Source organism: Schistosoma haematobium, chromosome ZW (genome assembly GCF_000699445.3).
Source record: "Schistosoma haematobium chromosome ZW, whole genome shotgun sequence".
NCBI classification, from domain to species: Eukaryota; Metazoa; Platyhelminthes; class Trematoda; order Strigeidida; family Schistosomatidae; genus Schistosoma; species Schistosoma haematobium.
The window spans coordinates 43,512,364-43,524,849 of NC_067195.1; the positions used below are offsets into that span (position 1 = coordinate 43,512,364).

At 28.7% G+C, this 12,486-nt stretch overlaps 1 protein-coding gene across 2 annotated transcripts in view; it reads right to left on the reverse strand.

Moving 5' to 3' along the window:
* MS3_00003633 (uncharacterized protein) overlaps positions 1-12,486 on the reverse strand; it is a 58,431-nt gene that overhangs the window by 16,567 nt on the left and 29,378 nt on the right. The window contains exons 9-10 of one of the 2 annotated variants that reach the window (XM_051211477.1): positions 9,715-9,837; positions 4,387-4,474 (exon numbers count right to left, since the gene is read on the reverse strand). Coding sequence is in view for 1 of the 2 variants with exons in the window: in XM_051211476.1 (XP_051071540.1) it covers positions 9,715-9,837 (123 nt within the window). In the remaining variant the exon portion in view is untranslated. The remainder of the gene's footprint in view (positions 1-4,386; positions 4,475-9,714; positions 9,838-12,486) is intronic. The other variant, XM_051211476.1, reaches the window with a different exon arrangement.

Here is a 12,486-nt window from a genome sequence, read left to right on the forward strand (position 1 = left end):
CTGGTTGTAAATTTATAAATCTAGTTCACACGATTTTGTGTATGATTAAGAGAAGTGTACGAACTATTGAAAAAAAGTCATTTTGTAAAGAGATTTGGTGTTTAAAATAACTAAGCAATTATGTACTGGTTCATACACTTACATCTGAACCAATGCTTAAACTTAAGTAATACTGAATCTAAAAAGCTGAATAATATGAAGTAAAAGAAATAGAAGCAGAGCTCGTGATTAAGTGGCTGAAAGTTTAGTTACTTTAACTAATGAATTACTACTCAACGTATTAAAAGATAAAGCTGTCAGAACAAAATTAATGAAAATACTTATTTCATTTTATTTTATAGCTTTTGTTAATTAACAAGTTTGTAATTTGCATGTTTCATGGGAAACGTTTATCAATAGTGCATAAACGTAAGAGTTTGGCATTTGAGAAGTGGAATATTATATGAAACACTGTATCCCCAAATTCATAAAACAAATATATTTATGTGTGCATATATAGATCAGCCATATACGTTTCACAAGGAATTATTATGTAGTTATTAACCTGCATACGAATCCAATTGTTAAATTTGAAACTGATGATGCATGAGAAAATTAAATTTAAAAAATTAGCTTTATGTTCAAGTTCAGAGATTGAAATGCTTGACACTTGGTTAATTTTTTGAAACAATTTATCAACTAGAATGTACAATAACTAAGCTAAGCTCCAGCTCACTATAATGTAGAATACTTTATTTAAACAATAAATGGTAAAACTCCTCTGACTAAACAGAAATTCTTATTTCTATTAACCTGTGATTTAGCTGATAAGACGTAATATTTTGTGTTGATGCAATTACTTGCCAAGCTCATCACGAATATTAACGAACCCATATTAACATCTAAGTGGGTGAAGACATGTATCTTGTGTAGCTTTAGCATAACGCAAAATATGAAAATTCAGTTCGATAAATAAACAACATTGTAGACGGTTTGAGATAGCATATTGAATAAGATATATAAGTACATAAATAATGGTTTAACAAAATCAGACAGAGGAATGTTGATGAGATACATGCATATCAGTAATTTTAGTGCAAAATGTTAATCTATATTATTAAAACTAATGTTGGCACATTCAGGACCCAGAGAAAATATCATAGGACCGATACTAAGTACACTATTCGTAATTGTTTTGACCAGATGACACTGAATATGTTAATCATTAGTGACTTTTATGATGAAAGCTTATTATAAAACAGTCTTATTCGATAGTTTTATCACATCCACAGAATAACTGGTGAATAGCTTTTACCTAGCTGAAAACATTGAAAACATACATCAGTAAATGTGATAAAGTCTGAAACACCTAATATAATTATTCCGTGCTTTAATTAAGGCCATCATTAAAAAAATATTGACCATATGGTGGCTGTTTTATAGTGTCACAGGATGCCTCAGCATTGCATGGTTATTATCTCATCACAGATGTACCTCAGGTTCGTTAGAGATAATGGAGAATACCAACAAGCCTTTATTGTTTTCGGAAAAAAGTGTTTTCTACATCAAACTGTTACTAAAGTTTTTCTTACCTTTCTGGACATCATGAAAAAGTGAAATTGTGTTACAGAGTATCATAGAATTTTGTGTTTTAACCACTACCTTTCAAATTACTTGTAGTCAATAATATATAAAATCTTGTTCTACTCATTTATGATACAGTTCTGAACATGAGATACCTTGAATCTGTACTGAATATTTAAATAAATATAATACACGCATTTATCTAAATAAATATTGATAAATCTATCTAAGTTATTTCACTAAATTCGTTAGTGAAACTTACTTATCAGGGACAGAACAGGAACAGAATATATTAACACACATATTTATCTAGTTTTCTTAAAAACTGTGAACCAACAATCGCTAATAAACTAAGATAATAAAGGGAGAATTAACGTAACTACATAAAAAAAGACATCAAAAAACTGTCATAAATTTCAGCTCGTAATACAGCTCAATTATTCTCACCTATTTCTGCTGAATTAAGTTCGGTTTTTAATTTTAAAAAATATTTATGAAAAAATTAATGGCTTAGCCACAGTAGAGAGTTATTTTGGTTATTTCGACAGGAATATATTGTTAAATCAATAAGATAGATCCAGAATAATAATCTATGGGTCAAAGATTGTTTTCAAACATTAGTGAAGGTTTTTCATGGAATTTAGTGATATTCGAACTTTGAAAAGTGTTAAGTTTATATTTTATGAGATAACATATAATTTAATGAATTTTTCATATATTTGAAAATTTTGTACAATATTTTACTAAACATCTCACTTTTTTTCAAAGTATTAAAACCCTATAATATCGATTTCAGTTCAATAAACATCCTTAACTGTCAGAGTTAATGGATTCCAGGTGAACTCTTAAAATCAAATGGAACTTTTTTGTATAATTCGTTTATTTTCATAATAAAACATGATTAATTGAATATCAGATTTCGTGTAATATGAGACATTCATTTTTTTCTCAATATACACTTTTCTTTAGATTGCAAAAAACATTCTAAGAATAAGTCCATGTTTGGTACTTTAGTATCGAAAATAAAATTCACATATTTTATCGGAGAGCAAATAACATGAATTACTCTGTTTTGCTGCATCTTCTAAAAAAAACGGTATATGATTATCGTTGTTACAAAAATACAGGATTACTCGACGAATTAAAAAAAAATTTGGCACTTCAAAATATTCTGTAGTTAGGAAATTGCTTGTTCCCACTAGTTATCTGGATGACGTAACATGTTTTTGTAATTTTAAATAAAACCTTTCTGCATTCACATTAAACTTCGTCTACAGTAATTTGTAGGTAATACAAGAAAATGAAAAAAATATTGCAGTTTTTTTCCCTAAACAATTGAATAAAACACAAACATTGTTTCGTTATATCCAAATGTTCAATGAGAAGAAAGCTTTTTCATTTGATTAAAATCTCTTGCAAAGCTTTCAACGTGTTGTCTTTGTTTAATTTTGGCAGTCTAAATACTGTGAGTTTTGAATGTCAGGAGACGTCGCTGTGCTACAAGTACTTTGTATTCAGTTGACATCCATAACAAAGTTTATTTGCGGGCATGGTTAAATATTCTAAACATTAGATGTAAAAAATATGAACCATACATATAGCGAGCAAAAAGATAATTTATTTACAAAAAAGGCTTTGGTTTAAACTATGGGGTTCAAATTAAAGTAAATTTTAAAAAGATTTTCATGTATTTGTGGTGTTTAGCGAAAATAATAAAGATTTTAATGCTACGCTTTAGAAATCTGAGATTGTTTCCTCAGTGAACAGTAAGTCATTTAATAACAAACTGAGTAGCCGGTAACCCACAATGTCTAGTTTCAATGCATTATATCAGATTTTATGAATTAACAAGATTAAAACCAGGTTCATCCAAATTCTGTCGGAGCAAAAAACCAGCTTCTACTTTAACCATTTCATAAAATTTCAAAATCCACATCGTCATTCAAAAAATATGCTAAGAAAACCATTAAATTTACAGCTAACGTACTGTTCTATATACAAAGTGTTTTAAAAATTCACTTTTTTAAGAATATGAACAAAATCATTCGGATAAAAAACAATGAATATATATATCCTAAATGATTATTTAATTCTTAACCGGTCTGTTTTCTGTGAAAAGCTTTATTTCTGATTTTTGTATATCCTAAATATCTTATGAGTTAACTTGGCTAAATCATATGACATTTTAACTGGTTTATTAATTTAATTATATATCTTTCATAGAAATGAGGCATCGTAGTGCTATCTGTTGCACTAGTAAATTAAAACAATCAAACTATTTTTTGATTTCGTTAAAAACTAGTTAAAACATATAACATTGAATCTCTTAAATGAACTTTTCCTGTGTGAGTGAATTTATGAATTTGAGAATAACTCATGAATGGATTTACTGAGCATCACATTTCATTCACATAGGTTTAAGGGAAGTAATGAAGAAAATCGTTGTCAGATATAACAGGAATCAAACGTTTGTACTAAGGGATGCTTTATTACATATATGTTGCATAATAATCAAATAAAAAAGTAGGTCAACAACTGAAGTAATAATGTTTGCTTAATACTTCTTCATGGTTTTTTCTATTTTTCTTTAGTGATTTTCTGACAAGTAAATAATTTATCTATTGAAAGCACTAAATTTCCATTTGTTAGTAGATACACTTTGATACATGGTTACTTGACAATTGAAATCTTAGTTCAAATAATGCGAAAGTTACCTATGTTAAGTTAGAGGTGGAAACCAAATAATGAATAACTTTAGATATTCTGGCCATATACATTTTGTGGTTAGTTACAGTTTACGTATTTTTAACCTATTCCACTTACATGTATTAGGCAAGGAACCACTTTCATTTTCTTCGTTCATGAAAAACCCATCGATATGTGTTATACGATTGACTGGTAAATATTTTGCCTGCCAAATAGTTAATATGTTGTTGGAGAAACAAACAAATGTATGTAATAAACGTCTTCGTAATCAATTGTATTTTAGTTATGAAGATATAAAACATGAATTTAGTGACTTATTTAGAATAATCGTATAAGTTTATTATTTGATCACGCGAAAATTCAAGAAATCTAAGCCTTCAATTATGTAGTAAAAGTCAAAAATAAACGAAACCAAATTACCATTAAAGTTTCATTTATTATGCTGATTTCGTTGCTCTATTTGATTACCCGGTAAAACCGCGCAAAATATATCAAACAAAATAGTGAACATCACAGTATAGTCCAGTTCGGTAGGAGACATACAATTCCTGTTATGTAGCTATGAGGCTGTTTTGTAATAAAAGCCTATGAAAAATAACTCTAAAGACAGTTTCATATAAAACCCAGTATATCTGATAAATTTACATAAATCTATGCCTAATTTACATATTAATCAAAGGATTTTACACCTAACTGTTAGATAGCTGTAAGCAAATGGGTCAGAAGCTATGAATTTAAATTTTGTGATATTGAGTCCTTGTCAACAATTTAGTGCTTTAGTTATTGACGAAATGTAGTTAGCAGATACTTCCTTTGCAAAAGAAGGTTTGGAGTTGTGAATACAAACAGGAAATTGACTAAGTACTCTGATTGTAGCTTGGGAGGTTTGAGACAAATACTAGAAAATCTAGTTATAGCATAAGTTATTGAATAAAGAAAAGCTGTAATTACTTGATGTAATATGAATAACTTTTAACTACAACTAATTTAAATAAAGTGTCATTAGTTTGTTTTAAACTCAGCCCAAGAATAGCTTATGAATATGAAATAATTTACTTAAAGTCATATTAGTTACATTCATTGACACATGAAATAGTTTGTTTTCCATAAATCGATGTAATGGTACAAAACCTGATAGAACCAATTTTAGGAAGCGATACATCCATAATTTACATGGAAATTACCAAAACTACCGACATAATTTATTCCATGAACTGAATAAACCACATTAATCAGCATTCTAAACAATTGCTTATGATATTGATTCTCAGTTATTTTGTCAGAAATATCTCACGATTAGACGTTTTAGTTTTTTGTTGAAGTCTAGTACTAACCATGTGACTTTCATTATTTGTAGTTGGTTTTAAGATCTATAAAATGTGAAGTAATTTATTCATGTGTGAAAAAACAGATAATCTTCGTCTTTCATTGATTTTTTACAAGCTTGTTTTTAATTAATGTTCAACACTCAAAGACAGTCAGTAAACATTTGAATACTGTTTATGGTTTTTCAAATTATTAGCAAAAAACAAAAAGGGAAAAGGGGGTTTGTGGAGATTATAGTAATTCAATAGTCAAATTCATGAGTCAAATAAAGCTACACTAGGTTTTTCATGGTGGTCTCATGAATTCAACTATTAGAAATGGGGAAAGTTTAGTGAAAATCAAACACAATCTAGTTAACTTTAATTTATAATAATTTAATATTTCAATTTACTGTTGTTAGGCTTTTAAGAGAAATGATTACTGGATGCTTTAGTGTATTTTATTTTCAACCTCATTTTAGACATGGAAATGATATTTTATCAAGAATTTAAACTTTTATCTTTCTATTATGTGCTTCTGGAATAATGATGGCTAAAGATTAATAAATGGACTATCCATAGTTTACTCTCTCTTCATTTCATTGATTTACAGTAATCTACTAAAGTAAACATGAATATTTGGGCTATTAAAATACATATTTTAAATTTTTGGACTTATTAGTTATTTCATATATCATTTGATAGACAGTTTAGTTCATACCCAATCCTAATCCCTGTTAATTTTGTATACTATTAGCATAAGTAGGGTTTTGGGATTCATTCAGTATATGCATATGCGAGTTACTTTATTTAAAGATTAAGCCCAACTTATAGTTTATCGCCTTCTTAATGAGATACTATGTGGGTCTCCTGTGATCTGTCCAATTTTTGTATCTTAAGCAAGAAAAGAATATTTTTGTGTATGAGGTTTTCTTTTAGATGATAATATTTGCGAAATATTTACAATCGAATACATAGATATTTCACAAACAACAGTCTATAATATATAGAAATGCGTTGAGTTATGACATAAATAAAATTTATATGAAAGCCAAGGGACCATTAAAGATAGTAAAGTGAAAAAACCTATGAAAGGAAGAGTCAGGAGATAGTTGTACACATCCTGAGTATAAGGAAGAAACAACTATTTGTCAAAAACAACTTACAAAATTATAAGAGAGGGTTATAAGCTTGCTAGAATAGGCCTAATTTGATGAATTATCAAAAAATCTACCGCAGATACATTTCTCATTCAACTTCTTTTAAATCCAGTTACTTTGACGCTGGCTAGTTGTAGATGACAATTCATGTGGAGACAGATGATCAGAATTGATTAAACATTCAATAATAGAACTGATGACTGCTATGTAATTACCTTTTAGAGAGCCGTAAAAAGTAGTACTCAGGTATAAGTCTACAAAAGGTGCACGACAAACATAATATGATCCGCGAGAGTAAATAAACCAGCAGATTCTCATTGAGGTGGCTCGACGCAGGGGTTTATCCTTGACACATCTTCAAATCAGTTACCTACCAAAAAATATAATTCGTAGGTCATATAAAAATATTCTTATCAGAGGACTCGATTATCGTATTTTCAAGGTTTCGGCTGCCGTATTCCCTTCGTAAACAATGTTAGTATATAATTTCTTCCAAATAATAAAAGTTATTTCCATTCGACTTTTTGTTTGAAGACTGTCAGTAAACTTGAAAGCGAATCCATTGTCCATAAATGTCTGTATTATTTTATTCACTTCGTCATCAAGTATGTTTTGATAACATTGTCAATGACTCAACATCCTTTCATTTTATTATAGCTTACTTCGTAGGAAACAACTATAAATACGGTTGTAGAGCTTCAGTAAAGAACATCGTCTAGAAGATTTCCTGCGTTGAACTGTCATTCTTTTTGCATCTGCTGATAATTACATAAGAACAATTAAATAAAAATTTACGCCCATAAAAGCTTTGGCGAATATATCTCACTTCAACAGAAAAACTTGGACAATTTTTTATTTGAGAAGGGGGCTATATGTCAAGAAGTATAACATATTTACTTCTATAGTGTCTTTCCAGTAAGTTCAATAATATCTTATTGACGTATCATGTGGTCAACAATAAGGAAAAAATGCCTTCAAAATGTTAACCTCAGATTTTCTGTTAAATTTCTCTTGAGTTTTCCAGCTAATAATGGTGGTCGTTACGGTTTTCTATTACTGATCTTTACGTGACTTTGACGAAGATACATAGATGCGTACAAACTCTATAGTGAATAAACATTTTCCCCAAACTCTTGTAACCAGATTGATCGAAGGTTTCCGAAGAACCACCATACAGTTTATATATTTTACCAGAATTTACAGTAATAACATTCCTAGGTGATAAATAAAACTTTGCTATAAGCTAACAGTTAATGAAATAGTAAAATAAGAAGACAGGCACAAGTTTAACGAATAAATTGGACTGTAATCTGGAAACACTAGTGGAATCCGACAAAACTGTACGTTATGTGTACCCGCAAACTGTTGATATGGGCATACATGAATGAAACTTATAAATGATAGTTATTTGATTTCCTCTTCGAATAATTTAGTGATAATGTTGCAGACACTCATTTTATGCTTTAATTCTAATCTGAAACACTACACAACTCTCCATATCCAATTCTTAACCAAAAATATTTCTCGTTTGTTTAAACATGTTTCCTTCCATATAACCTCTATCTCTCATCTAAATGGTGAAATCCGCAATTTCATGGGACATGATTTTGTAAAATACTCATAACATAAATGTTACTATTTAAATCCATATTTGGGAATAATAAAGATCCAAGTGCCTTGACGACGTTCAATACATTATATTTACCATGTTAATATATGTATAGTTGCATCTAGGTCATCATTTAAGTATGTATCATTGCTGAGCATACTCAGTAGTAGTTGTTTTAATCTGCAAACAAATGGTTAAAGATAATTCGTACCAAAAATTTTTTTATTATTGCTAAAGTTAAGTCACTGTAATACAATTATAGTATGATGTACGGCAAATGAAACGTATGTGAATAGTTTCAAAAGTATACCTACTTCAGTATATCACAAACGTTACATGTGGTAAGTTCTTTTCAGAGGAAAAAATTAAAATACTAATTAAATTATTAATTAATAACAATAATATTATATAAGCTGAAATAATCATATATATATATATATATATATATATATATCACTATGCCTTAGTTTCACCGCAGAAGTTCTGTTTTTATTTTTTATTGTATACATCTTAGTTTAAAAAAACTTAAAATTATTAGGATGAAATAAATTGTATTGAGTAAAAGTTCCAAAACCTTTGTGTCGCCTAATAAAAATTTCATTTTACAGAACAGTTGGTTCATTTGAAAATTTATATTAGTAATTTATTTCTCTCTGTCTAGTTATCTTGTATTGAAATGATGTTTCCAGAACCTAATTAATCAACTCAATTTATTGAGTATGTAGTCTGTTATTCACTAATAATGTGAACATATAAAGCTTCATTTATTGTGAAGACATGATGGCTGAAAGTTTAATGTTACAGTTTTATAAACGTAGATTTCATTACTAAGTTAATGGATATGTTTATTTTATAAATTTAATACATTAGCAATTAAAAGTTTGGTAAATAAACATAATTAATTTCGTTAAAGCAACATTTATCCGAACTATTTGCTTGTATCAGTCATAATAGTGTGAAACACCTACTAAGTAGTTTAATAAGATAAAAGTAACCCAATTTCCTTAAAAATCTGATTAACAATTATGTTCCAGTTCATAACAATAAGGTTTAATTCTCCAGTAGGAATGCTTACTGAGTGATGTCCAAACAACTTAAAATGATAAAATATTTAAGGTTTATCTCTTTTAAAATCTTCGAAGATTAAAATTAATAACTTGTATGAACTTTTGATGGATGACCTTTTCTAAGACAGTGCTCTTTGAAACATTATTTTCAGAAAAAAAATTATTATTGCAACACTACTTCTATTTCAATAGGTAAACATTGCCTAAAAAGTTGTTCTGTGAATTATTCATAGCTATAAAGTTTTAAAAAATGAGTACAACAGATGTTTTAAAAAATGATTAAATAAATTCGTTCTTTAACTTACTTTCCCGATAACTATACGTTCATAAATTTCTATTGGTTCGTCTGCAAAAAACGGTGGATGACCAGCGACCATTTCATAAATTAATACACCAGTTGCCCACCAGTCGACAGCTTTTGTATAACCCTATAAATAATAATATGAATAAAACCATACTTATTTCTCAATGCATTAAAATTAATTGAAAAAAATATTTTGAACTTAATAGCTGTAACAAGTGTATTGCTGATAAAACAAAATCTGAATTTCTTAGGATCTTCAACTTTTTTACTAACATTTAAGCATGGTATTATGAACACATAAATGTCATCAGTTCATTTTAATGAAATGTCTTGGATAATGAAACGTAAAAAATAAGAGTTAATTATTAAATAAACAGACATATATATATATATATATATATATATATATATATATATATACCACGTTTCTAAAGCATTTGATTATAAAGTGAATCGTGTATTGAAATATATCTTCTTAGTTTATGAGAAATCCATAATTCGCTTAATCCAATAAAATGTTTAGAATTACTATACTTGTCATTATTTTTAAGCGATAAATAAAATGAATAAACTGAAATTGTAAATATGACAAGTAGATAGACCATATGATGGCAACATCCGTAGCATCAGAACAGATGACTTTGATTCACCAGGCAAGTTAAACAGATTTATATATTAACTGCATTCGACAAGCTGCTCACATAAAAAGACCCACCAAAGTGAAACTTTATTTATATTTACAATGCTTTTGTGATGGAATAAATATACATTTGGGAAAATTAGAAAAATAGTTAATTGAGCCACAATACTTAAACCAGTAGACTTTGTCCACTTGAAATATTCTATACCACAAGAGTGATATTTTTTAAGAATTAAAACGAAGTTGTAATGATTTTATACGCCAACACTATGCTGATCGGTTAAGAGTAGTCTGAAAAGTAAGTTAAATATTTCATAAAGAAATCTCATCAGAGTTAGGAAGTATGAATCCCTTAAGCACTAATCTGTCCTTCACCGTTTTATTACCTAATGTATAATGTAGGTAATCTATCATGTATCAGTTTAAAACTAATTAAAATATGGGTTCTTATCGATCATTTAACTTGATAGATTTAGTGCTATTCGGTGAATCCAGTGAAAATAGTATGTGATCTTTGCCTTTTTTCCATTTAAATTTCTCGAATTAGTTAATACTGAACAGTGTCGAATTTCTACTTCTGAGTCGGTTATTAAATATTCGTGTTTGCGTTGTAAACCGATTTGTATTCCCTTGCCTATATATCTGATACCCTCATGGTTTCTTGTATTGGGTTGAAATACCGAATCAATATCCTCTGATTTCTAATAGCTGATCACGTTCAATCAACCTATGATGAAAATCAATGTAACAAACTTATTCATCAGACTAACTTGTAACGGTGAGTACATGTTTATAATAATTTGATTAGTCTAATTGCAATATTTATTATCTTTAAGTTCTCTAATTTTATCATTTCCATTGTTATAAGCTCTGCTTAAGTTTTCACTTTTTTTTTTTTTGGTTTTAACTGTGCTATTAAGGGATGTCTGATTTCTTCGCCACATTAACTGATATTATCATTACCATTAATATAGTCATCAATGGTAACATTTCAGAATCTTGTTTTCAATATGTTTAGTTGAAACACTACTAATTATTATTACAATGTGGTAAAATGAACGAAGTTACATTATCAAGTAGCTTCAAATCATATGTCCGAAAACTAGTGTTTGTCTTGATTTCGTAATGCGTAAGCCCATACACTACTAATGTCCTTTAATTTTGGGCGTTTTTATTATCGTAGTTGAGACTAGTTTTTAAAAAATCTCACATTGGATATAGTTATAGGAATAAATAAATCATTAGAAAGTAAACAGTTCTGTCGATAATTTGCTGTTTACTAGTTAACAGATTCATGATATTTTGTAAATCTCCGAAATATCTATTCAAAAAATATTATTAACCATTTATGACTCTTAGTTTACCGAAAGCAAAATAAACGACGCTAATTAATAGAAAGAATTCTTTTCATGTTTCTAACTATGAAGAAAATGAAAGTGATCAGAAACAAAAACATGAACAGTAAATGAATATAAAACTAACAATAAACTTTTTTATAAATTTTACTCATCAAGAACGTCATATGATGTAAATGAAATTAAAATTGTGTCAAAGCTAGTTTGTTATTTTTTTGCACTTGTGGTGCTTTTGTTGGTGAGTAGCTTTGATCTCTTTATTTTAACCGACATTCATGGTTGAATTTAAGCTATCAGCACATCATTCATTAGTGAATTATTTTCCCTAGTAGAAAGAAAAACTGTAACATTTCTCGTGTTATCGAGTAATGTTAAAAAGAGAGTCTAGGTCCCATAATCATTACTTTAATAGGTTGAAATCTTTAGACTTTGATTTTGATTTATCACTTAAAGGTTGTTTTAAGTCCTGCAGTTCCTCTTAAGACCTGCGTTTTATCAGGATATGTGCATCCTGAGCAAATAACGGGTTCAATTTTGAAAACGAAAGACTGTGTACAAGATCTGATTTGTACATCAACACGTTTGTAAAAGCAACTAGTCTCGAACAGAATGAAACACTCGTTGTGGATTGCATTGGTAGCCACTATCTAAAGCTGAGCAAACTGAATATAACTTAATTGCGATATCAAGTGATTTCGCTCAGGATAAGCATATGAAAAAGAAGTCAAGTGAATAGAATCCTTAGCACCAGCTGTAAGATTCCAAAAGACTTTTAGAG